The sequence below is a fragment of the Equus przewalskii genome, chromosome 6 (assembly GCF_037783145.1).
Source record: "Equus przewalskii isolate Varuska chromosome 6, EquPr2, whole genome shotgun sequence".
NCBI lineage: Eukaryota > Metazoa > Chordata > Mammalia > Perissodactyla > Equidae > Equus > Equus przewalskii.
In genome coordinates this window covers 22,621,035-22,648,504 of record NC_091836.1, presented here as the reverse complement: position 1 = coordinate 22,648,504, position 27,470 = coordinate 22,621,035, and the positions used below count along the sequence as shown (strand labels likewise).

Below are 27,470 nucleotides of genomic sequence, written 5' to 3'. Positions count from 1 at the left end.
AGGATTCTACTGACATTCCCTTATTCCAGAGATTCTTAGGCAGAAGCTAGTCCTAGATGAACAGGTTCTTAGGTCTTGGTGTTAGATAGAAGGAGCCATCGAACTCCTCTGCTGGAGCATAGGATGGTGGGGCTGTAGGACCAGTCATCCGGGGAGAGGGCACATCTTCTTTTCCCAGGCAAGATGAGAAGATGAGCAGTAACCCACCAAGGGCCAGGAAAATACCAGCAGCCCAGCCCAGGAAGAGGGCATCTCCAAATTCCCACCGAGGCACAATCTCAGGGACGCTGTCATCCCAGAAGTCTTGGATTGTGGCATAGGCCACCCAGGAGACTGGAAAGAGGGTAGTGGCTGAAGCTGATGCCTCCAAAGTCCCTCCCAGAAGGCAAAGCCTCCTCTTAAATACGTGGCTGATCCTGTGAAACTGGAAGCATTCAGACCCAAAGACAGAAAGCAGAAGCCCCAATAGTCCCAGCCCATGGGAGGCTACCATGAGGACACGGGACACCTGGAGCTCCTGGGGCAGGGACAAGAAGGACTCAAAGGCCTTGCACACAGTGGCAACTTCCTCCTGATTCACGCAGACTTCCCAAAGCCCCATGATCCAGGTCTCCATTTCATTCAGTTCCAAATTGAGAGTCTTCCATTGGGGCAGGGCAGTGGTCACACATGAGCAGACCCAGCCAAGGAGAGAGAGGAGCAGTCCCGCCAGCTGGACTTTTCCACGGAAACTCCAGGCCATGGCTGCTCCCACCACAGAGGCAGAAAGTTAAAAGGAGGCTTGGAGACTGGTTAGTGGGGAGGCCTTTTGGGAAGATTGGGCGGAAGATTTTTCATATTTGGAGAGGGTTCCTGTTTCAGTTTTCTAGGCGGCAGCTGAGGCAGGTGCCAGGAAGTTGGCAATGTTTGGGTTTAGGGGGTGTGCCCAAGATCGGATGTGGGTGTGGATTTTGGGAGAGGGTCCCGTGAAAGGTAAGAAAGCCAGACAGTAAGCTATCAATACATATTTGGTGAGTAAACTCACAAACTTAAAGTTAAAATCACTCCCCAGTTCTGAGATGACAAGAATGATGTTCTGGGAGTATTCATTGATATAATCTTTCTGGAGAGCATCATGACTTCATGGTTCATACTTTTACATATATGCGTATTTTGACCTAGCGCCCTGCCTCCAGGAACTTACCTTAGCCTATTGTGAAGATATACAAAGATTTATGAAAATGTTCTTGAAATATTGTTAATAATTGTACATTTTGGTTAATACTAGGCAGCCATTTTAAAGTGATATAGAAGACATTTTAATAACATGAAAAATGTTTTTGTTTTTTTTTCCTGAGGAAGATTTTCCCTGAGCTAACATTTGCTGCCAATCTTTCTCTTTTTGTATGTGAGCTGCTGCCACAGCATGGCCACTGACAGATGAGTAGTGTAGGTCTGTGCCTGGGAAGTGAAGCTGGGCCACTGAAGCAGAGTGTGCCAAACTTAACCACTAGACCACTGGGGCTGGCCCGTGAAAAATGTTTTTGTTATGTTGTTAAGTGAGAAAAGCAGGTGACTAAATAGTATATAGAGTATATAGAATACAATTTCACTTTCATAAAAAAGTGCATATATCTATGTTGACATCTATATCCATATATATATGCATATCATATACCACAAAATGTTGACCATGGTTATTTTAGTGGTAGGACTATGGGTAGTTTTTATTTCCTTATTTTGTGCTTATCTATGTTTTTGTAAATTTTATGAATTTATTATTTAGTATTTTTGTAAGCAGAAAAAATTAGAAAATTTCCCAACCCAAAGAACCTATCGAGACCCAGAATATACCAGGAGGGGAGCACTCCCTCCCCAGTCTCCTGCTGCTGCTAGGACAGCTGTTATAAATAGATGCTAGTCATACCAGCTTCCATTCCTAGGTATTTATTGCTGCTGCCAAGAAGCAGGTTCTGACTGGAAAGGAAATAATTTTCACCTACTGAGTGCGGCTGAACGCCAGACTTTTGGCTAGATACCTTATCCTTAGTTAATTTTCACGCTACCACTGTGGAGATACACGTTAGGTAACTTGCCAACATACCCTGGCTGGTAAGCAACAGATCCAACTCCTGAGCTAGGAGGCTCAGACTGTGACATTTCCCGTTCTTCTCCCCAGATTGTGACAGTGATTCCCCCTGCACTGCTCCAGCATGTGGGGAGGATTAATCTTTATGACAAAACACAGAAGAAAATGGGGATTTATTATATTGAAGACATAAATTTTTGACCAGTGTATTCCCCTATTCATATTTTAAGCAAATGCATACCCTGTGGTACACCACGCAGTGAAAGCAGAGGTGTAGGACAGTCAGCAAGGAGGAAACATCCGAGAAAGCATCTTGACTTTATCTGAATGACGTTTCAACACCTAAGCAACCTAATTAAATTATCAATGGTCTAGGGGTGGAAGGAGGCAATCAGAATCATCTCGAATGCTCTTTTTTCTTTTATGTTTTATTATAGGAATTCAAACTTACACAAAAGTGGAGCAAATGGTATAAAGAAATCTCATGTCCCATCACCCAGTTTCAAAAATTATCCACTTCTACCCATCTCGTTTCACCCATACCCGCATCCACCACTCCACATCTCTCCCTTCATATGCGTTTCAAATTGTAGGCTCTTTCTGCTGCGTTTTTAACAGCCACATGTTCTAGTCAACACGATGGCAAAATATTTTGTCTCCCTGGAAACACTGTCTGCTTGCACTATATCCATCCAGATTTGTGTTTGATACTCTGCTTCCTGGACACAGGTATGCCACATGCCCGTGAGCCATGATAAGTCAGGAGGAATCCTTTCAGACGTTGCTCCTTTATCCTTGCATTTTCTTCAGGGCCTTTCTTGATGATTCGTGAAAATCTGTGAATTGGGAGACATACAAACCATCATAAGTAAGAATTATGAAGGAAGTCATATTAGTAAGAGAAAACGGAACCCATTTGTTTATTAATTTCTTTTTATTAATTCAAGTATTCATCAATTCCTGCATGCATTGACTGTCTATGTGTAGCAATGGCACTCCATCCCCTATGCTCTTCCTTCTCCTTCCTCAGTCTTACCCTGGCTCTTCCATCTTTTCCTGGAACCCTGAGGAACAATCTTCAGCTTATCCAGTGGCTTCTCTGCCCAGGGAGAGGTGGAGCTTCTGCAGGTGTGTTTATGGGCATGCATGAATTGGTTTCCTGGAGGAAGATCCCAGAACCTCAGGCTCAAAGTGGCACCACTTTCGATTCTCAGTCCAGATGCCTCCTTGCTGTGAAACCTCCCTGATTCACTCAGAGACTGGGTGCTCCTCCTCCAGTATTTCCTCTGCTCTTTGTACCTTCCTCAGAGGTGGGTGAAGTTTCACGCCTGTTACTTGCACAGGCCCCTTCCCAGGCCTGCACCTGATTTTGTATTTTATATTCTTTTCCTTAAAGAGTCCTCTCCTTCCCCACAACTGTGTAAGATTAGGCACCACAAAAATCTGGATTGCTCCCTCATCTACCTCCAAAATAATTATCATATCCTCCTGTGATTATTTATTCACACATTTTGGCTTCTGAGACCTGGCATCCTGTCTGTCATGTAGTAGTTAATAAATAGGTAATACAAGTTTTCAGGAATTTCATCTGCAAGTCCTTCTTTCTCACTGGGCATTTATTATTAGTAGCATTTAGAATTCAAAGTGAGGCTGACAGGTCTACTAAACAGAAACTGATTTGGTTTTCTAGGGAGAGGTGTTTCCCAGGATGCTATGGCTGTCCTTTGTGCTTCCTGTCTTAACCCCAATTTCATTTCCTTTGCTCATGTCACAGGAAGCTGCCCTTGCCTCACTAGGATAAGCAGATTGTCCCACAGCCACTTAAAATTGACAAGGACCTTAGGGTCAGCATCTACTTGGGGTCAACCCTCACAAGATATCTTTTCAAAAAATTAAAGATATTTTAATTAAAGCAGTACATGTTTATTGCAGGAAAAAACAATAGATAGGGAAAGAGAATAAACATCATAAGTCCACCACTCAGAGAGATAATTTGGTATATATCTTTTACCTCTCTCTCCATATTTTTAACAAAGAAATTATACCGTGCATAGTATATTGTGAACATCTTTCAGTATGTAACATTTAAATAATGAAACAATTTTTAAAAGCTTTTGATAAAATTGATTTGTAATCTCTGAAAGTGCTAAGTATCTTGTTCCAGTCCACACAGTACTAATGTTGTTTATACCTAGGTAATATAAATAATGTAAACGTCATGTATTACGTAGATGTAATATATGTATATTTATATGTACATAGAGGCAGTATTTATATATGTAATATATGTACGTAGATGTAACATAAACTATGCAATACAAAAGAAGTGCAATTATAGGCAGACTTCTATTTATACTGAGGTGACGCCACTTCGTTCCACAACTCCAGAGGGCACCATTCAGATGGGCTCCGATGGCCACTGCGGCCCATGGGAGCGAATATTTAACGAAAAAAAAATCAAGATGGGTTCGTCGGGTCTTCCAGCTAGATAAACTTCACAGCTAAGAAGTTTGAAGTTGAGAAGGGTTCAGTTAGGACTGATTACTAAATAAAAACATTTCATTTCTTCTACTTAAAAACGGGCGGGAAGAGACAAGCTATTCGAAAACAGCTAGGAAGAAAACGCTTCTCCGCACAGTTTGCCAACTACGGGACACCGTGGAAATTCCACGCTAGGATAGTCGCGATGCCTACTGGGAGTTGTAGTGTGGCCCTCGCCTTCCGTGCAGCGGCCTGGGCCCCGCAAGACTCCGTTTCCCAGCAGGCCGCGCGTCAAGGCCGCCGGCGGGACTGGAGCTGCCGCGCTGACTACGAGAGAGTGGCTCTGTCAGCTTTGGTTCCTGTCGTGGCCATGGCCTCGTTCGTGACGGAAGTTCTGGCACACTCGGGAAGGCTAGAGAAGGAGGATCTGGGCACCAGGATCAGCCGCCTGACCCGGAGGGTGGAGGAGATCAAGGTGAGGGCGCGGCAGCAGTCGGCGGACTAGAGAGCGACGCCGGGTGGTGTTCGAGGAGAGATGAGCAGTGGCTGAGGGCGGACAGAGTGGGTAGGAGCAGAGTCAGGTGTGGGGCCTGAGTGGGAAGAATGAGGAGTGGCAGGGCTGGGAAGTATGTGGATTGAGGAGGAAGCTTGGAGCGCAGCCGAGTTGGGGACGGAGGAGGCGAGGAGGCCTGGGACTGTGCGGAGGAAGAGGCGGTGGCTGGGGGAATGTTGGGGAGTGGGGTTAGGTTGGGGAGGCCGGGGGCAGGGGACGCGGAGGGAGACTGAGGGGACCAGCAGGGCAGGGGAGTGGGACTGAAAGCCTCCATGTGTCCAGAGAGGGAGCACAGGAGAGGGATGGATATGAGGACAGGACGTGTTTGTCTCCTGCACCCACTCCTTTTTGTCCGATTTGTTGATGCACATGATAGCTTTGGGAAGATTGTACCATTCTCCTCTCTGAAGTTTTTGTTATTGAAACCTAGCAGTGTGTTTATTTGCTCTCTTCTCCATCCCTAAGCCCTGGAGGCCGTGCTGAGTGTTGTAAAACACGTCAATGGCACTTCTCTGGACCCTGCTGTCTTGAGACTGAGAGAGAACCAAAAAGCACAGAGCCGTACACAGGTTCCCTGTGTACTGCTGTCCTCACCTTGCCAGTATTTGCCCGCATCTTTGCTGCATTCACTTAAAATTATGTGCACCTGCTTAAGTCTGGATTTAAGGGAGCGAGTTTGGCACCTACCATAAAGGCACAAGAAGTAGCTCTTCCTAACAATTCTTGATTTTACAAAAATGGTTTCCTAGTTTGTAAGTATTTCACGATACTGACATCTCTTTAACATGGCTTTTGGGTTTTAAACCACGTTTTATATGATACACAGACTATTAAGCTATCTTAGCATGGCACTTGGGGTTCCTGTGTGTTCTGAACCTAACTTACCTTTCCTTTCACTAGTTTCCTTTACCAACTTGAATCTTCAGCCAATTGAGAATTACTTCCTATGCTCCAAGAAGGCCCAGTATCATTTCTAGTTCCCAGATTTTCCTTATGTTGCCATTTCTCCATCTTTACCCGTAGTCTTTCTACCCATTTTCCAGGTTTCATCTCAAATGTAGTTTCCTGCATGAAAAATATCCCCATTTTCCCTCAGGCAGAGGTGTTCTCTTTCTCTTTTGTGCTCCTGGAGAACATTAACTCTGTTGTTGTGTTACATTTCTGTGTTCTGCATTCTTGCTACTCAAGTGTACGTAGTGTTTTCCTGCCTAAAAGGAATTTATTTGTGGGCAGGTGTAATTTATACCTGTAGCTTCCAAAGCATTGAATAATTCAGTGCAAAGTCTTCAGTAATTTGTTTATTAATAAAATGTAAATCAATTTACAGTTTTAAGATTAGACCTTAAAATTTTATAAGCCAGAAGATAGAAATTCGTAAATTGATTGAAATATACAGATTATGGATTTAACTTATCCATTTGCTTTTTTTTAATTAGATATATGTATAATTAAAATTGGCTGTAGTCTGAGTTGATACAGTTCAATATGAGAACTTCTGGCTCCACCTTCTCTTTTCTGGTGTTTGTAAAACTCTTGGGCACTAGTGGGATTTGGTGATCATTGTCTTCTTTCACTCTAATAATGTCATAGGACCATTAAGGGTGGGAGAAATATGTGTTTCAAAGAAATCTGTTGGCTTGGAGGGAAATGGGAATGGGTGTGGGTAACTGGCAGGAAGGCTCCAACATGGAGGATTCCTTATGGAAGACAAGCATATATTTTTAACAGAGTCACCTACTCATCTCAGTGTAATTCTGTTTTATATTATAGGGTGAGGTATGCAGTATGATCAGCAAGAAGTACAGTGAATTCCTGCCCAGCATGCAAAGTGCACAAGACCTGGTTTCCCAAGTGGATAAGCTATCTGATGACATTGACCTGCTGAAGTCCAGGATAGAGAGTGAGGTAAGAAGAGGTTGTTATATTGGGTACGTTTGCAGGGGGGTAGTTCAGCTTCCTGATTCCTAAGACAATTCAGTTATGTACAACTTTTCAAGACTTCACTTTTCTTATTGGTAAATGGAAGTTGAATTAGATGATTTTAGGGTAACTTCCAACTTAAAAATAGAAATATTTTCCAAAATTATAATTTAAATAATTTCTTTTTTATAGTAAAATTTTTTTTAGCTATAATAATAATGTCTTGCATTTGAATAGCCCTTTATAAATTTTAAAAAAATAATCTGAGGAGAGCTGGCCTGGTGGCGTAGTGGTTAAGTTCACGTGCTCTGCTTCAGTGGCCTGGGGTTTGTGGGTTTGGATCCCAGGCATGGACCTACACACTGCTCATCAAGCCATGCTGTGGCAGCATCCTATATACAGAATAGAGGAAGATTGGCACAGATGTTAGCTCAGTGAGAATCTTCCTCAAGCAAAGAGGAAGATTGGCAACAGATGTTAGCTCAGGGCCAATCTTCCTCAACAACAACAACAGCAAAATCTGAGGATTTTGTCATCTTCATAATAAAAACAGGTAAAGCTTAGAACTGGATCATTTGGTCTCTTCTCTTACCTCTTCCTAGTTAAAATACTTGCATCTATTAATGGCCAGCATTGTCTTACAGGTCTATAGCTGGCCTCAACACATTCAAGCTTCAGCACAAGGTTTGTCTTTTGACAATTTTCTTCTGGAAAATTGGCTTGGTGTGCCAATCATGACCACTCTACTTCTTGTCATCAAGCCACTTCCTCTGGACATCCAGAGAGTCCTTGCCCATCTTGTCCTGTGTCAGTTTGTGGGGCTAGTGCTTTCTATACTTGTGTGGAAAGTCTGGTGGGTTTTAAGAATGTGTATCGTGTTTTCTGGAGTGCTTTCATCACAAAAAGAAGTAAACCAGTCTGGAAACAAAAATATCAGCTTTATAATATTAAAGACATTTTCCACATGTATTATCTCCCCAGGATTTTTCCCCTACAGTTTCCTTTTAGGAAAAATAGGCAATTGAAAGAAAGCAAGCTGATACTGGAGATTTAAACAAACTCTAATCTTAGGTGTCTTCAACATCCATTTCTAAATTTTTGCTCAGGGCTCGTTGATATCCAAAAATCAAGATGTTGAGGTATTCTCAAGGTCCTGAAGGAAAGACAACAAGTCTCTTCTCTATGTGATAGTTTCTAGAGAGGGAAAGTGAACAGATGTGTTTTTCAAAAGTTTTCTATAAAATTTGAATGACAAATAGGGAAACCACTAGTTAGCTAGAAAATTTATTTAACAGTCAGTTCACCAATCATTCTGATTAGAGGTTTTAATAAAAATAAATCCGTTACTTACAACTCCAGCACAGCTCAAGTAATATTTTGGAAGTGTATTTGTCGTTAGTTGATTGTTTGATCAATGAGTCAATAGTGCGATCTTAGTCTGTACTATTGAAATGAAATGCAGTATCTGGAACAAGAGAGTGATGAGTTCTCTGTGCCTTTTGCTGGCCGGATTATGGCTGGTGAAATTTATTCAATTCTGGTTGTTGTCTTTTGAAAAATGGCTGGTCTAAATGAGAGGGTCCAGGGCTGAATACTGAACCATCTGAAGAACAATGAAAGAAACTGAGGGTGTTTAGTTTTAGTAAGAAACACTTTCAAGATTTGAAGCCCTAGGGGCTGGCCCTGTGGCCAAGTGGTTGGGTTCGTGCACTCTGCTTCGGCGGCCCAGGATTTCGCTGGTTCGAGTCCTGGGTGTGGACATAGCACTGTTCTCGTCAAGCCATGCTGAGGCAGCATCCCACATGCCACAACTAGAAGGACCCACAACTAAAAATATACAACTATGTACCGGGGGGCAAAAAAAAAAAGGTTTAAGCCCTTATCATATCAAGATTCAAATTTATAGCCAAAGAAGGGGAATTAGATCCATAGGTGGATGTTATAAAGAAATTTATTCAGTCATTTGATATACTCATTGAGCATCTACAAAGTGCCTGATACGGTGGTAGTTGCTGAATAAGACAGTTTTTAATTTCAAAATGTGACTCTCATGCCTGATGTAGATGAGTAAAATAGTGTGGTACACACCAAATAGGAGTAATCCAGTTAGAGAGAAGAGGTGTAGTTAAGGATGGCTTCCGGCAGGAAATAGTGTCCAAACCAAAGCCTGAAGTGACAGGTAATTAGGCAGAGAGGAAGGAAGAGTGTTTTAGGTAGACGTAGGGGACAGCATTGCAGAAGCAAGGATGTAATGGAGAGATGTCACTTTTGGAGAGCTGCAAGTGTTCCATATGACTCATGTTTAGTGAGTGTGGTGGGAAAGGACATGAGATGAGATCAGAAAGGTAAGCAAGGACCTTGTATATCAGGTTAAGTAGTATGGACATTATCTTGATGGCACTGTGGAAGCCATGGAGGATTTTAAGCAGGGGAGTGACATCAGAATTGAATTTTAGGAATCCCATCTGGTTGAAGTTTCAAGAAAGGACTTGAGGGAAAAAGAGACTGGGAAATGAGAAGGCAGTTAAAGCATTAGGAGGCAGTTAAAGTAATCAGGCGAGACAGGGTGGTGACTTGCTCTAAAGTCAGTGGCAGTGAGGATGGAGAAAAGTGGATGAATCCTAGTGACATTTAAGGGATAAGATCTTTGGGACTTGTTGATGTGGGTAGTAAAAGACGGAGAAGCCAATGATAAGTGGGGAACCAGGTCATTGATGTGCCATTCATTGAAACAGAGAATCTAGAGAAGGGGTAGGTTTTTGTGGGAGAAATTAGTTTAAATATGGAGTGCCTGTGTGATATACAACTCCAAATAGAGTTGTATAATTGGAGTGTATTAAGATGAAGGCTAGATGTTCAAAAGAAAGGAAGAAAGGGAGACAGAGACAGACATTGAAATCCACTGGCTCAAACAAGATATGTATTTTTTTTTTTAAAGATTGGCACCTGGCCTAACAACTGTTGCCAATTTTTTTTTTTTAAGGATTGGCACCTGGGCTAACAACTGATGCCAATCTTTTTTTCTTTCTGCTTTATCTCCCCAAACCCCCCCTGTACACAGTTGTATATCTTAGTTGCATGTCCTTCTAGTTGAGGGATGTGGGACGCCGCCTCAACGTGGCCTGACGAGCAGTGCCTTGTCCGCGCCCAGGATCCGAACCCTGGGCTGCCGCGGCAGAGCATGCGAACTTAACCACTCGGCCACAGAGCCAGCCCCAGATCCGTATTTTTTAATTGTAGTAGTCCAGGCTAGCATGCTGATTCTACAACCTATGGCCTACCTGCTCTAGTATAGTCTCTGCCAAGCACTGTGAAGGGGGTCTGAGATTTTAACCTGCTTGCAAGTTGGCCTGCCACAGTTTCATGGATGCTGGTAGAAGACATGAGACTCCTTGGATGAGAGATGAAAAATAGTTTATTACTCACAGCAGTAGCCAGCCTGAGCATTTTTGCACAGGGCCCTGAGCCCCAGTTTCTACAGGGCAATGTGCAGTGCATTATAGAAGAGAACTCCTGAGCTCAGGGAATGTGAATCTCTTATAATGGGGAGTAAGCATGCTTGCTTTTTGCTTTGGAGGAAAACACCATCTCTGTTTTCCAAGCTGTTTACTACACAGACCTCCTTGAAAAGATAGTCCAGAACAAAAGATGGTCATTACTTCACTCGCAAAACAGTGCAGAAATGTAAGAGACCCCTAAAAAATTATGTTTCAACAGTCTGTAGAGCAGCAGAATTGGCAACACCTGGTGGCTTGTTAGACCTAGAGGCTCTCAGGCCCCATCGCAGACCTATTGAATCAGGATCTGCACTTTAATGAGATTCACTAAGTAATAGGTATGTATATTACAGTTTGAGAAGCACTGCTCTAGGATTTTGTTGTTGAGTGGTTGAAGTTGGTTTCTCCCCATGTCCAAGTTGTAGCTGGAGGTTAAGGGCAATGGGGGAGGCACATCTATTTTCTTAAGACTCAGACCTGGAAATTGTGCACATCACTTCTGCTTATATTCCATTGGTGAGACTGAGATACATGGTCACCCCAACTGTGAAAGGGGCTAGAACATAATAGACTAGTTGAGTAGCCATGTGTTGTTGTTACTGTGGGAGAATGGAAGTATGGATTTTAGTGAGCATTTTGCACATCACCCATCCATATACGTGTTTGGAGGTTAGGAAAATGATGTGGACTTCGGATAGCAGCACTTGGAAATTGAAGACATGGGAATGGATGAGATTGTCCAGAAAGAGTGTATAGAGCAAGGTTTCTCAACCTCGGCACTGATATTTGGGGCTGGATAATTCTTTATTGTGGGAGACTGTTCTGTACATTGTAGGATGTTTAGCAGTGTCCCTAGCTTCTCACTAGATGCCAGTAGAACTCCTTCAGTTGTGACAACCCCAAATGTCTCCAGACATTGCCAAATGTCCCTGCATGGGAATGGGGCAAAAAGAAGTTCATTTTTTGAGAACCAGCAGTTCAGAGTAAGAAGAGGGCCAGAGAGAAAGGAATATCAATATGTTTGAAGTGATCAGAGGCAAAATGAAGCTTCCCCCCAAAAATGAAAGGAATGGCCAGAGAACTAGCAGGAAAATGAGTAGAGAATGTTGTCGTTGAACTAAGGGAAGGAAAGTAACAGTGTGCTGATAAATAGTTAACACTGATGGTATATGCTGTGGATTTAGCAACAAAGAGTTGTTTGGTGTTTGGGGCAGCAGCTGTTTTGGAATAGTTTTGGTGGAATGGTGGGGGTAGAAACCAGATCATGGTGAGTTATAGAGTGAATGAGAGGTGAGAGAGTCAAGACAGTAGTATGGATCACTTGCAGTAAGCTTGTTGGTGAGAGGAAGGAGAGAAATAAGGTAGCTACTGAGGAATGAGGTCGTTGCTGAGGAGGAGGAAATTTTTTCTCAAAGTTGGGAGACATTTTAGCATATTTAAATCTGATGAGAAGAGCCATGCTGTAGTAGGTCTTCAATCAATATATATTTCATGAATGATGAATGAATTAGGGAGAGGTAAAAGATATAGAAAGAGAAGAAATAATTGATAGTGCAACGTCCCTGAAAAGGGGGGGCAGAATGAGAGTTTGGGTTCTGATTCAATGTAAAATCTTTCTAATAGTTAGACCTATCCAATGGAGAGTGAGTTATCACTTGGCAGTTGGGATACCCTTCTAGTAATCCAGGTGGATGAGCTCTCTGATGAAAGATAGCAACTGCTTAAGCTAAGAATAGGTGGTGACGCGAGGATTCTTGGTTGATGGGAATGGGTATTCCTGCATAGGGTCATGGTTTGGACTGAGAGGACCGCCTAAGATCTCTTCCTGCTATTCTGTGATTTTTGTTCCAGTCTTAACCAGCACTTAAATTTCAACATGAATTATATTCACCTAATAAAGCTTAATGATTAGCTATAAATGTTTTATTTCTTAGGTACAGAGTAGCTTGAAAGTACTTGTTTTTGATGTGTGCATTAGGTCCGCCGAGATCTTCATGTATCAACTGCTGAATTTACAGACTTGAAGCAACAGTTGGAAAGAGATTCAGTAGTCCTAAGTTTGCTTAAACAGCTACATGAGGTCAGTAAACTCAGCTCAAACTTCAGTGTTTTGGTGGTAAGAAAGTTATTTTTTTTTCACTTGGTCTCATTATTAACTGAGTATTGGGCTATATGGTATTTTTTCATATTTTAAAAAAGAATAAGCTGACAGACTTGAAATAATAAGATATATAAAGTAAAATGACTAATAACTATCTTATCTTTTTAGTTTTCTACTGCTATTGAAGAATATAATTGTGCATTAACAGAGAAGAAGTATGTCGTTGCTGCTCAGCGTCTGGAAGAGGTATTAAACGCTTTCTCCAAAGCCTGAGCAATTAGTACTATTTTTGTTTTTAGTAAATGTTGTGTTCCATGTATTCCTTATCGTTATACAGATATATTCTGTTTGCCCTGAATCCAGATGGAATGTTTAACAATGATTCTGTTTCACTACCAGGCAGAGAAATGCTTGAAATTATTAAAATCCAGAAAATGCTTTGATTTAAAAATGTTAAAATCTCTCAGCATGGAGTTCACAATACAGAAACAGAACATACTTTATCACCTTGGAGAAGAGTGGCAGAAGCTGATTGTATGGAAGTTCTCACCATCAAAAGGTGCTGCTGACCTCAGGTGGACTGCTTTGCTTAATCTGCCTGAACCAGTTTGACCTCTGAATATATTCTAAATATTTTATATTGTGGTAGATGAGAAGGTTTCATTTATTAATCTCCCAAGTGTACATTGAATTTTCATATTAAGCAAAATGCTTGTTAGAATCAACTCATTTGGGTCCCTAAAGTGTTCTCACTTTACTTCCCTTACCTCTCTTTCTGTGCCTTCGCTAGGAAGGAGCAGAGAAGAGGGAAGATGGTTGAGTGGCTGGGATCCACATGATGAGGGTGTAGTCGAGGAGGTGGTAGTAATTTAAGACCATACAAAGTTCCCACGACATTGTAGGATGTAGCCATTCTGGACAGCTGGAATCCCAACAATTTATCTTGGCTAGAAATCTTAAAAGAAGCTGTTCAACCATTCTCTCTCTTGCTGAGGAAAGAAGACAGGAAGTCAATGGGACAAGAGTTTGGCTCAAATATTCTCAGTCCTTGGGGAAAAAATGGTGACAGAATCATGAGATAGGGGGTGCTTAGCAAGATGAAGAAGTAGAATAACTCTGGCCCTGGCTTTGATTTATGCTACTTGGCTCTCAGCTCCTCTGCCCATCTCTGGGTGTGAGCCCTCTCTGGTATGTTGTTAATACAAAGTAAAACCTCTAAGGGAATAGGTAAAGGACATGCCATTACACCTGGTGTATTTTCCAATCTTGAAACTTGAAATTTAGTTTATTTCAGGGGAAACCTCACAGTCTCCCTCCACCCCCTTTCCTGTATCCACTTTGGCCTCCAGATACATTATATATGTATGTGTGTACATAGAGATACACACACACGTGTATGTATTTCAGGTATTTTGAAGAAAGTAATCGAGAAATTTTAGGTTCTATTTCTAAGCAGACTATAAAATTAAGAAAAGATAGGTTTTCTAATTATTTGTTATAACACACCCTTCCTGTTAAACGTGTTTGGCAGGCTATCCTCTTTACTTGATAAGAAAGAACATAGAAGAGGAGGTCTCAAGTGAAATTAGAACCTCGCTTTTCATTTCTTGCATTCATTCAATACATATTTAATAAGCATTTATTTTAGACACATCACCTTGCTTTTGCACTTAGTTGATTCTTTAAACATATCAAAAAAAGTCATTTCCTATTTTAAAGTGATGCCAAGGACATGTATGTCATAAGTAATATTTGGTTGCATTAGAAGTGTATTATAGTAAAACCACATATTTAGGAATCTCAGTAGAGAATGGGCTCTGAGGAATAGCATTGCAAACATCTTGTATTGCTGAGACAGCTGATATTTTTTCCCTTTTTCTTAGATACCAGCAACTTGGAATCTTACCTACAAACAGAACTTCATTTATGCACTGAACAATCTCAGAAAGAAGAGAAGACCCCTGTGCCACCAATCAGTTCTGTCCTCTTGGCATTTTCTATTCTTGGGGAGCTGCATACCAAGCTTAAATCATTTGGTAAGGCATGCTACTGTGTTTCCTTTACATGAAGTCTTAGAAGGTCCAGTGTTAAAGGAGTGATAGAAAAGATTATAAAACTATTCTCTGGATAATATTGATGTTGGATCATAGGGTTTGGCCTCATGATTCGTCAAATGGAATTGTCATAAGTATTACTGTTTTTATTAAGGTCTTGGATCCTTTCTTTCCTTTTTTTACTTTTTATTAAGATATGATAGTTTACAACCTTGTGAAATTTCAGTTGTACATTATTGTTTGTCAATCATGTTGTAGGTGCACCCCTTCACCTTTTGTGCCCATCCCCCACCCCTCCATTTCCCCTGGTGACCACTAATCTGTTCTCTTTGTCTACATGTCTAACTTCCACATATGAGTAGAATCATATAGAGATTGTCTTTCTCTATCTGGCTTATTTCACTTAACGTAATACCCTCAAGGTCCATCCATGTTGTTGTGAATGGGATGATTTTATCCTTTTTTATGACTGAGTAGTATTCCATTGTATATATATACCATATCTTCTTTATCCAGTCATCTGTTGATGGGCACGTAGGTTGCTTCCATGTCTTGGCTATTGTAAATAATGCTGCAATGAACATAGGGGTGCATGGGACTTTTGGAATTGCTGATTTCAAGTTCTTTGGATAGATACCCAGTAGTGGGGTGGCTGGGTCATATGGTATTTCTATTTTTAATTTTTTGATAAATCTCCATACGGTTTTCCATAGTGGCTATGTTTTCCATAGTGGCTGCACCAGTTTGCATTCCCACCAGCAGTGTATGAGGGTTCCTTTTTCTCCACAACCTCTCCAACATTTGTGACTTTTTGTTTTGGTTATTTTTGCCATTCTAGCAGGGGTAAGGTGATATCTTAGTGTAGTTTTGATTTGCATTTCCCTGATGATCAGTGATGATGAACATCTTTTCATGTGTCTATTGGCCATCCGTATATCTTCTTTGGAGAAATGTCTGTTCATGTCCCCTGCTGATTTTTTGATTGGGTTGTTTGATTTGTTGTTGTTGAGTTGTGTGAGTTCTTTATATAGTATAGAAATTAACCGTGTGTTGGATATATGACTTGCAAATATGTTTTCCCAATTGGTGGGTTGTTTTTTTGTTTCAATCCTGTTTTCCCTTGCCTTGAAGAAGCTCTTTAGTCTGATGAAGTCCCATTTGTTTATTCTTTCTATTGTTTCCCTTGTCTGAGATGACCTGATATCTGAAAAGATCTTTTTAAGACTGATGTCAAAGAGTGTACTGCCTATATTTTCTTCTAGAAACCTTACGGTTTCAGGTCTTATCTTTAGGTCTTTGATCCATTTTGAGTTTATTTTTGTGAGTGGTGAAAAAGAATGGTCAATTTTCATTCTTTTACATGTGGCTTTCCAGTTTTCCCAGAACCATTTGTTGAAAAGACTTTCTTTTCTCCATTGTATGCCCTCAGCTCCTTTGTCGAAGATTAACTGTCCGTAGATGTGTGGTTTTATTTCTGGGCTTTCAATTCTGTTCCATTGATCTGTGCAGCTGTTTTTGTACCAGTACCATGCTGTTTGGATTACTATAGCTTTGTAGTATGTTTTGAAGTCAGGGATTGTGATGCCTCCAGCTTTGTTCTTTTTTCTCGGGATTGCTTTAGCAATTTGGGGTCTTTTGTTGCCCCATATGAGTTTTAGGATTCTTTGTTCTATTTCTGTAAATAATGTTATTGGGATTCTGATTGGGATAGCGTTGAATCTGTAGATTGCTTTAGGTAGTCTGGACATTTTAACTATGTTTATTTTTCCAATCCATGTGCATGGAATGTCTTTCCATCTCTTTATCTCGTCATCAGTTTCTTTCAGGAAAGTCTTGCAGTTTTCGTTGTATAGGTCTTTCACTTCCTTGGTTAAATTTACCCCAAGGTATTTTATTCTTTTTGTTGCGATTGTGAATCGGATTATGTTCTTTTTCTGTTAGTTTGTTGTTAGAGTATAGAAATGCTACTAATTATGTTGATTTTATACCCTCAACTTTGCTGTAGCTGTTGATTATTTCTAATAGTTTTCCAATGGATTCTTTGGAGTTTTCTCTATATAAGATCACGTCGTCTGCAAACAGCAAGAGTTTCACTTCATTGCCTATTTGGGTTCATTTTATTTCTTTTTCCTGCCTAACTGCTCTGTCCAAAACCTCCAGTACTATGTTGAATAAGAGTGGTGAGAGTAGACACCCTTGTCTTGTTCCTGTTCTCAGAGGGATGGCTTTCAGTTTTTGCCCATTGAGTATGATGTTGGCTGTGGGTTGGTCATATATAGCCTTTATTATGTTGAGGTACTTTCCTTCTATACCCATTTTATTGAGAGTTTTTTTTTTATCATAAATGGATGTTGGATCTTGTCAAAAGCTTTCTCTGCATCTATTGGGATGATCATGTGGTTTTTGTTTCTCATTTTGTTAATGTAGTGTGTCATGCTGATTGACTTGCGGATGTTGAACCATCCCTGTGACCCTAGTATAAATCCCACTTGATCATGGTGTATGATCTTTTTAATGTATTACTATATTCAGTTTGCCAGAATTTTATTGAGGATTTTTGCATCTATGTTCATCAGTGATATTGCCCTGTGGTTTTCCTTCTTTGTGTTGTCCTTGCCTGGTTTTGGGATCAAGGTGATGTTGGCTTCATAGAATGTGTTAGGAAGTGCTCCATCTTCCTCAATTTTCTGGAATAGTTTGAGAAGGATAGGTATTAAATCTTCTTTGAATGTTTGATAGAATTCTTCATAGAAGGAGTCTGGTCCTGGACTTTTATTTTGTGGGAGGTTTTTGATTACTGTTTCAATTTCTTTACTTGTGATTGGTCTATTCAGATTCTCTATTTCTTCCCGCTTCAGTTTTGGGAGATTGTAAGAGTCTAAGAATTTATCCATTTCTTCTAAGTTGTCCAATTTGTTGGCATATAGTTTTTCATAGTATTCTCTTATAATCTTTTGTATTTCTGTGGTATCCATTGTGATTTCTCTTCTTTCATTTCTAATTTTTTTCATTTGAGTCTTCTCTCTTTTTTTCTTAGTGAGCCTGGCTAAGGGTTTGTCAATTTTGTTTATTTTCTCAAAGAATCAAGTCTTTGTTTCATTGATCCTTTCTACTGTCTTTCTTGTTTCAACTTCATTTATTTCTGCTCTAATTTTTATTATTTCCCTCCTTTTACTGACTTTGTGCTTTGTTTCTTGTTCTTTTTCTAATTTGTTAGGTGTGGTTTGAGATTGCTTATCTGAGATTTTTCTTGTTTATTGAGGTGAGCCTGTATTGCAATGAATTTCCCTCTTAGGACCGCTTTTGCTGCATCCCAAATGAATTGGCATGGCGTGTTTTCATTTTCATTTGTCTCCAGATAATATTTGATTTCTTCTTTAATTTCTTCAATGATCCATTGGTTTTTCAGTAGCTGTTGTTTAATCTCCACATTTTTGCCCCTTTCCCAGCTTTATTCTTGTAGTTTATTTCTAGTTTCATAGCGTTCTGGTTGGAAAAGATGCTTGATATTATTTCAACCCTCTTGAATTTGTTGAGGCTTGCTTTGTTCCCCAAGATATGTTCTGTCCTTCAGAATGTTCCATGCACACTTGAGAAGAATGTGTAACCTGCTGTTTTTGGATGAAGTATTCTATATATATATGTCTATTTAGTCCATCTGGTCTAGTTTAATTCTACAGTTTCCTTGTTGACTTTCTGTCTGGATGATTTATCCATTGGTGTTAGTGGGGTGTTGAGGTCCCCTACTATTATTGTATTGTTGTTGATGTCTCCTTTTAGTTTTGTTAATAGTTGCTTTAGATACTTTGATGCTCCTGTGTTGGGTGCATATATATTTATAAGTGTTATGTCTTCTTGGTGGAGTGTCCCTTTTATCATTATAAACTGCCCTCTTTGTCTCTCTTTATCTGTTTTGCTTTGAAGTCTACTTTGTCTGATATAAGTATGTCAACACCTGGTTTCTTATGTTCATTATTAGCATGGAGTGTCATCTTCCATCACTTCACTCTGAGTCTGTGTTTGTCTTTGGGGCTGAGGTGTGTTTCCTGGAGTCAGCATATTGTTGGGTCTTGTTCTTTAATCCATCCTACCACTCTGTGTCTTTTGATTGGAGAGTTCAATCCATTTACGTTTAGAGTGATTATTGAAATGTGGGGGCCTAATGCTGCCATTTTATCGCTTGTTTTCCAGTTCTCTTGCATTTCCTTTGTTTCTCGTCCTGTGATTTTTGGACTACCAATTCAGGTAGATAGTTTTCTGTATGGCTTTCTTCTTATTTGTAATTTGTGTCTTTATTCTCGTTACTTGTTTAGTGGTTACCATGTGGTTTGTATAAAACATCTCATAGATGAGATAGTCCATTTTCTGATAGCCTCTTATTTCCTTAGATTAAGCCATTCCATCCCTTACCTCTTCTCCTTCTAGGTTGTTATTGTTAGGTGTTTTTTTTCTTCCTTCTTGCGTTGTGAGTTTGTGGTTAAAATGACAAGATTATATTTATTCTCGGTGTTTCCCTTCCTTTTATCGTTAATGTTATACTTATCCTTTGCTAATCTGTTCTGATGGAGAGCTGCACCTTTCTAATTTTGTCTTTCTACTTATCTCCTTTGCTCTGGGTTTTGTAACCCCTTTCCTTTTTTTGTTTTTTCGAGTATGAGGGTCTTCCTGAACATTTCTTGGCGGGGGGGGTCTTGTGGCGATGAACTCCCTTAACTTTTGTTTATCTGGGAAAGTTTCTATTTCTCCATCATATTTGAAGGATATTTTTGCTGGATAGAGTATTCTTGGCTGTAAGTTTTTGTCCTTCAGAGTTTTGAATATGCCATTCCACTCTCTTCTAGCCTGTAAGGTATCTGCTGAGAAATCTGCTGACAGCCTTATGGGGGTTCCTTTATAGGTTATTTTCTTCTGCCTTGCTGCCCCTAGTATCTTCTCTTTGTTGTTGACTTTTGCAGGCTTCACTACTATATCCCTTGGGGTTGGTCTTTTTACATTGATAAATTTTGGAGATCTATTAGCTTCTGTCACATGGATTTCCATCTCTCTCCCCAGATTTGGGAAGTTCTCAGCCATTATTTCTTTGAACAAGCTTTCTGCCCCCTTCTCTCTGCCTCCTTCTCCCCTATCTCCCTCTGGGATACCTATAATCCTTATGTTGCATTTCCTAATTGAGTCGGATATTTCTCGGAGAGTTTCTTTATTTCTTTTTAGTCTTAGTTCTCTCTCTTCCTCTATCTGCAGCATTTCTATATTCCTATCCTCCAAATTTCTAATTCTGTCTTCTATATTATTGACCCCACTGTTCAGAGAGTCCAGAGTTTTCTTAATCTCCTCCATTGTGTTCTTCATCTCCAACATTTCTGATTGGTTCTTCTTTATAGTATCAAGCTCTTTTGTGACGTAGCTCCTGAATTCATTGAGTTGTCTGTCTGTATTCTCTTTTAACTCATTAAATTTTTTAATGATGGCAATTTTGAATTCATTGTCATTTAGGTTATAGATTTCAGTGTCTTTGGGATTGTTTTCTGGGTACTTGTCATTTTCCTTCTGTTCTGGAGATTTAATATATTTTTTCATACTGCTTGGTGGTGTGGATTTGTGCCTCCACATAGAGATAGAGTTTCGTTACTGCTTCCACTTGCTTCTGCTGGTGGCGGGGGCAGTAGCTGTGTAATCTGCACTGACCAGGATCCCTGTCAGCTGTTCCTGACTGAGCCTGGACCCCTCCTCGTGATCGCAGTGGCCCTGTGGGGTCTCTCGTCAGCTGTGGGGACAATTGCAAGGGGGCCTCAAGTTGCTGGTGTCTACTCTCACAGACCACCTAGACACACTCCCTCCTTAGGGTCTGTAGTGGTGTTATGGGCTTTCACAGCTCCAGGGAGCAGATTCACCTAGACTTGCAGCTCTGCCACCATCAGGTCCCACAAGATCTCACTTGTCCACTATGGGCTGCAGCAGAGCTATGGGTATCTACTGCAGTCTGTGGTTAGCTTACCCAGCTGTGCCACTTCTGCCCCAGGGCCTTCCAGCCTTGTGAGTGCCAGGCAGGAGCTCTTCACTAATACTGAGCAGAAGCTTTCCCTGTGGCTGCTGTGGGCCTGTGGATTTTCCCCCTGGACCAGGGAGCTGTCATGTTGGGGCTCCAAATTGTCACTTCTCCCTCACACAGTTCCACTGGGTCTCCCTTGCCTCCTTGCAGCTGCAACAGGGCTTTGTGTGTTAGATGGGGCTGGCCGGGTTGCTCAACCAGCCAAGCCCCTTTTGCCCCAGGGTCTCCCAGCCTTCTGGTTGCTGGGCGGGGCCTCTCCACCAAGGCAAGTAGAGGCTTTCCTTGCAGCTGCTGTGGGACTGTGGATTTTGCCGCTGGACCGAGGAGCAGTCTCACTGGGGCTCCAACTTGTCACTGCCCACTTGTACCATCCCACTGGGTCTCCCTTGCCCCCTTGGGGCCGCAGCAGGGCTTTGTGTGTTAAGTGCGGCTGGGTGGGTTGCTTAGCTGGTGGAACCCCTTTTGCCCCAGGGCCTCCCAGTGGTCTGATTGCTGGGCGGGGCCTCTCTGCTAAGGCCGAGTAGAGGCTTTCCCTGTGGCTGCTGTGGGACTCTGGATTTTCCCACTGGGCTAAGGAGCAATCACGGGGGATTTAGGGCTGTAGTCACCTGTTTCCACAGTTGTGCTGCGGATGCATGTGCATGCCCGCCCTTGGTGCCGTGGCGATGCTATGAGCATGTCAGCCGGTAGAAAGTTGCTTGCAGGTACTAGGCTGTCTCGGGGTTGGAGAGTTTTCACCTATCTCCATCTCCTCCAGGGGAGATGGCTGTCCACCTCCCAATGTATAGCAGCATGGGTCTCTCAGGCATCCTGAGGTGCTGTGTGGATATCCTTTGTTGACCAATGAATGTCCAATTAGTTGTAGTTCGAAGATGGAGAGTCAAAGAAAACTGCTCACTCTGCCATGTTGCTGACCTCTTTCTTTTTTCCCTTTTTAAACTAGCTACTATTTATTTTACTTGATTTTTTTGAATAATTTAAATAAAAATCTGTAGACAGTTTGGGAAACTTCAGTGGGAAAACCTGCAGTGCATAATGAGTGGTGTGTAATGTCATGGTAAATGTATTTTTGTTGTTAGGTTCAAAGATCTTTATTTTTTTTTGACATGCTCACTTTTTAAAAGTTTCTTCTAGTGATTTCTGTTGAGTGTTCACATAATTTTTCAGGTCAGATGCTGCTAAAGTACATCCTTAGGCCTCTGGCATCTTGCCCATCCCTTCATGCTGTGATAGAAAGCCAGCCTAACGTCATTATCATTCGTTTTGAATCTGTGATGACTGACTTGGAACATCCCTCACCATCTGAAGTTTTTGTAAAGATCAGACTGGTACTGGAAGTGCTCCAGAAACAACTTCTAGGTATGTATCCCCAAGGAAGTGCTTTTGTGTTTTGGCAAAGTCAATATTGTTTTTAAAAGTAAATATTATTTTAAAGTAGATAAAAATACCGACAGTATGAATGAATGGAGGATCAGAGGTGAGTAAATTATGCCATAGGAGCATAGTCATTACCTTCTTATTTGTTGCTCTATTTTACATGCCTTCTCTGCTCTGTTTTGACAGGTAGGGTCATCAGTGCTGCCCCAGATTCTGTACTTGTAACATTTAGTTGAATTCTAGGACGCATTTCTCTCACTAGACTTCTGGTAATGTTACTGAACCAAGTTTGTTTTGTCTGTTGCGTGAAATGCCAATCACTGAGATGATGAGTCTGCAGCAGAAAACGGCTTTTATTCACAAGGCAGCCAAGCAAAGAGACAGGAGAACAAATCCTAAATCTGCCTCCCCTAAAATGGGGATTAGGGATATTTATGGGATAAAGGGACAGAGTGGTCTGAAATGTGGGAAGAGATGATTGGAGCTAAGGAGGGGTGAGGCAGTTGACGATCTGCGCATGCATAGTCACGCTTCACAGCTCTTCACAGGACACATGCTCACAAAATGCTGTCATTAAAATGATCTGAGGGTGGAGTTTTTGGCCCCCTGATGTCAAGGAGTCACCTATCCTTGGTCTGCACAGGCCCAGTTAATGAGTCGATGGTCTTAACCAGGCTGAACTGGACAAGGAGTTGACTTTCAGTTCCTGAAAAACTTAAGCTCCCATTACTATGGTGACCCAAGCGTCAGAGACATTATCTGTAGACTATAGGGCAGGCTTTTTTTTTTGAGGAAGATTAGCCCTGAGTTAACATCTGCTGCCAATCCTCCTCTTTTTGCTGAGGAAGGTTGTTGCTGAGCTAACGTCCATGCCCATCTTCCTCTATTTTATATGTGGGACGCCTACCACAGTGTGGCTTGATAAGTGGTGTGTAGGTCCTTGCCTGGGATCTGAACTGGCGAACCCCAGGCCACTGAAGCAGAGTGCTAACTTAACCACTTCACCACCAGGCCGGCCCCATGTAGGGCGGGCTTTAGTAATGGATTATCTAACTGCTTTTACCGACAGACAACGAACTGATACTAATTAAAGCAAGTAGCCCCTCCCCCTCGTTTCAGTAACAATCCCATTTTGGGACTCAGGCTTTAATTATAGGAGAAGCAGAAATGAACTGAGTGCTATTTTACATTTTTTCAGTGGGAAATCCCCACTACTTGATGTAAACAAACTAGGTTTAACAATTGAAATAGCTAGTTTCTATATTACTTGAATCATTTTCTTTTGGTTGTCATACTATTAAAAATGTTTCTTCTGGTATTTTATTTTAATACTATTGTTTTTTAGTTTATTTGACTTAACCTTCTTTTTGCTTTTCCCAGTCACCTTATTGAATAGTCAAATCAAGCATTCTTGAGTGGAGAAAATAAAACAGAAATGCTGTTCTTGTTTATATGCCTTCCTGGCAGTTGTATAGTTTAGTTATGTAAAATAATTTAGATGTGAACTAAGGAGTTCTTTCTAGTTTTGACAGTAGCAGAGAAGAGAAAATCTCAAGACTTGCATAAACGGCAGAAATCCAAGGTAGTTTTCTTGTTCCTTCACTTAGAGAAATAATACACTTTTATTTTTGTTAGATATAATCAAAGTATCCAAAGATTGGAAGGAACGAGAGAGGTGATTCAATCTAAATATCTCTGATGCTGGAATTTCCTCTGTAACTTTCCCATCAATCGTTACATAGCCAACCTGAGCACCTTTTGTGAGAGGAACTCACTTCCTCTTGAGGCATTCCGTTCTACCCCTGGGCCACTCTGAGTACTATGAAGATTTGTTTGTTTGTTTGTTTTTTAGAAATCATATCTCCTAACTATATTAAATACTATTACCGGTTGCCCATTTTGCAAATTAAATCTTTAGGGTAGTTGTTTAAAAATTTTGTTCAAAATATCTTGCCCTGTAATGTTTATTTTATTGATGCTATTTCTGCTGTGTGGAGTGGTATAGAACAAGTCTAATTACTATTACATATGGTGGAATTTCAGATTCTTTACAGTAGCTGTTATTATTTCCCCTACAACTTAATCACCAATATAAACATCCTTAGGTTTTTTTGAATGACATAGTTTTAGGTTCTCCTTATCTTCATTGCTGTTCTGTGAATACAGCTATGCGCTGCATAATGACGTTTTGGTCACAACGGACCCTGTATATCATGGTGGTCCCATAAGATTGATACCATATAGCCTAAGTGTACAGTAGACTATACCATCTAGGTTTGTGTAGGTACACTCTGTGATGTTCACACAAGGACAGAATCGCAAACAACACGTTTCTCAGAACATTTAGTGACACATGACTGTGTGTTTCATTTCTTCTGTAGTCCTCTTATTAAAGTATGGTGTTCAAAACAGAATAAAGTATTCTAGGTATAGTCTGAACCAATTTAGAATAATATGGGAACATGTATGTCCTCATTCTCAGTTCCATGCTTCTGTTAGTATAGCCAAAGGCTTTTATTACACAGATATCTCATTGAGCTTACTGTAGATGAAAATCCTATGTCATACTCAGTGCAAATTGCTGCTCTCCCATTTTGTATTTGTACTTGATTTTTTGGAATTAACATTAGTCTTTGTTAAACTTTACTTGATAAAGTTTTGCAGTGTGTTTACAATCCTTTCTACTTCATGTCACTTGCATAATTGATAACCATGTTTTCTCATAGTTTAAGTCAGTGATGATGCTGTTGCCTGGGATAGGGCCAGCGTCAGAGAGTGCTCTGGGAATTCCAGTAGAAACCTCTTTCCAATTTTACGTTAGTTCGTTAAATTAATCAGCACAAAACCTGTTGTTTTATTTGTAAGTTTTCTCGTACCTAGGATATTCAGAGCAGAAGACAACTCATTTGATGTTGTTACGTGCTCTTCCAATCTCTTTATGCATTTTAGGTTTCAGTTTCTCTTTTACCATTTATTTTTCCCCTTTTGGTTCAAAGATCTGTCTTTGACCAAGAAGAGGATGACAAAACAGGACTTCAGGAATTCTGCGTTCTCTTTGATATTCATCAGTCAACATTGCCGCCTTCATCATCTTGGTGTGAATATAACCTGAAAATCATATTTTGAGTCCTTAGTTCTTTTCAGAATCCTCTACTTTCTTTGGATTTTAATTATTCTGAAACTTCATAAAGGCTTTTGCCCTTCTTCCTCTTAGGTTTATCTTTGGTTATATGTTCTTTTCACCTTTTAAATATGTATTTTTTGCTCCCAAGTTTTCTTTATTATTAAGCATCATTATACCACCAACAAAGGAACTTTTAAAAGAGGAGAAAAAAAACCTTTTGGAAAGAATTTGGCAAAATGTATAGAAAGCCTTAAAATGTTTATATCCTTTAAACCAGGATTTCAACTTCTAGGAGTCTGCCGTAAAGAAATAATCTTAAATCTATAAAACCATTTATGTATACAGATGTTCATTATGTTACTTATAATACTGAAATACTGGAAAGAAATGAAATCTTGAACAATAGGGAAACGATGAAGTTATGTAGCTGTGTAATGAACTACTTTGCATAATTATGTTATACTTTATTGAATTTTTTAAGGATTTTAAAACTAAATGCTTCTAAAAAGCCAGCAAAAGGCATTATATTAAAGGATTAAAAACTTTATTTCCATTAAAAGCAGTTGTAAGTCAGGAATGCACAATGTCATTAATAACCTTGACGTTATTTTAGGACTTATGGCTGATGCAAAGAAGAGAAAATAAGTATGAATATTAAAGAGAAGAAATTATCTTTACTTGTAAATGATATGATTGTGAACCTAGAAAACCAAGACTCTACTAAAACTCTTAAAATTAATAATAATACATATTTAATGTCTAGATACAATATAAATATATGAAAATTGATAACTTCTCTCTAAGCTAGTAGTAATCAGTTATAAATTAAAATATAAAGATATTTATTTATTTTTTGGTGAGGAAGATTGACCCTGAGCTAACATCTGGTGCCAGTCTTCCTCTTTTTTTTTTTTGGGCTTGAGGAAGATTAGACCTGATCTGACACCTGTGCTGATCCTCCTCCACTTTGTACTTGAGACGCCTCCACAGCATGCAGTGGAGTAGGTCTGTGCCTGGGATCCAAAGCCATGAACCTGGGCCGCTGAAGCAGAGTGTGCAGAACTTTAACCACTTGACCATGGGGCCAGCCCAAGATATTTTATTTATAATGGCAATAAAATCTATAAAATTCTTAAAGATAAATTTAATAAGAAAAGAGAGGACATATGTGAAGAAAACCATAAAATTTATTGAGGACATAAAGTAAGACCTGAATAAAAGGGAGGCTATCTTGGATTAGAGGACAATCTCATAAAATTGTCAGTTTATTCCAAAACACTGTATAAATTTAATACATTTCCAATCAGATTCCCATTATATATTTTTCAAACTATACAACTTACTCTAAAGCTTACATCAAAAATATATTTGTTAGGGCCAGCCTGGTGGTACAGTCGTTAAATTCAGGTGCTCAGCTTGGGTGGCCTGGGGTTTGCCTTTTCAGATCCCAGGTGTGGACCTATGCGCGACTTATCAAGCCACACTGTGGCAGGCGTCCTACATATAAAATAGAGGAAGATGGGCACAGATGTTAGCTCAGGGCCAATCTTCCTCTGCAAAAAGTGGAGGATTGGTGGTAGATGTTAGCTCAGGGCTAATCTCCCCCTCAAAAAAAAATATATATATATTTTTTTGAGAATTGCTAATAAAGATTTGAAACACACTAGTGGAAGAATTTTATAATTACAGCCATGTTCTTGGTACAAGAAGATCTGTGGAATGAAAAAGAGTCTAGAAGTAGAGCAAACAATAAACAAGAACTTACTGTTTGATGAAAGTCACATTTCATTTAGTGCGATAGATAGTTTACTTAATAATGGTGCTTCCAAAATAGACTATATATATGGAAAAAAACAAAATTAGATTCTTGCTTCATGCTTCATACAGAAATGAATTTCAGATGAATTAAAGCCCTTTATGCAAAAACTAAAACAATAAAAATGCCAGAAGAAAATTTAGGAGAAGACTTGAATAGTCTCAGGAAGCTCAGAAGACATAAAGGAAAGGATTGACAAATTTGACTATGTGTTAGTGGTAAATTCTGTGTGGTAAACGATACCATAAAGTCCAAAGATAATAGTTGTACTGGGAGACAATATTCGCAATGCATTTGGCAGACAAGGAGTTAACATAAGGATTTTTTTCAAAGAAAAAGACAACAATAATTGAAAAATGGGCAAAAAATATGAGTAGACAATTTATGGAAGAAAAGTTGTAATTTGTTAATAAACATAAAAAGATGTGTT

At 40.1% G+C, this 27,470-nt stretch overlaps 2 protein-coding genes across 2 annotated transcripts in view; one reads left to right on the top strand and one right to left on the bottom strand.

Annotated features, from left to right (window-relative positions):
• Nucleotides 1–52: 52 nt before the first annotated feature.
• On the bottom strand, nt 53–742 carry CLDN25 (claudin 25). Its single transcript, XM_008509769.1, has one exon. The coding sequence runs from the start codon at nt 740–742 to the stop codon at nt 53–55; it is 690 nt and encodes a 229-aa protein (XP_008507991.1).
• Nucleotides 743–4,444: 3,702 nt separating this feature from the next.
• ZW10 (zw10 kinetochore protein) overlaps nt 4,445–27,470 on the top strand; it is a 44,898-nt gene continuing 21,872 nt past the window's right edge. Inside the window, exons 1-7 of the mRNA XM_070623149.1 lie at nt 4,445–5,024; nt 6,873–7,007; nt 12,498–12,599; nt 12,789–12,866; nt 13,020–13,179; nt 14,504–14,656; nt 21,891–22,082. Of these exons, the coding sequence (XP_070479250.1) occupies nt 4,755–5,024; nt 6,873–7,007; nt 12,498–12,599; nt 12,789–12,866; nt 13,020–13,179; nt 14,504–14,656; nt 21,891–22,082 (1,090 nt within the window). The 5' untranslated portion in view covers nt 4,445–4,754. The remainder of the gene's footprint in view (nt 5,025–6,872; nt 7,008–12,497; nt 12,600–12,788; nt 12,867–13,019; nt 13,180–14,503; nt 14,657–21,890; nt 22,083–27,470) is intronic.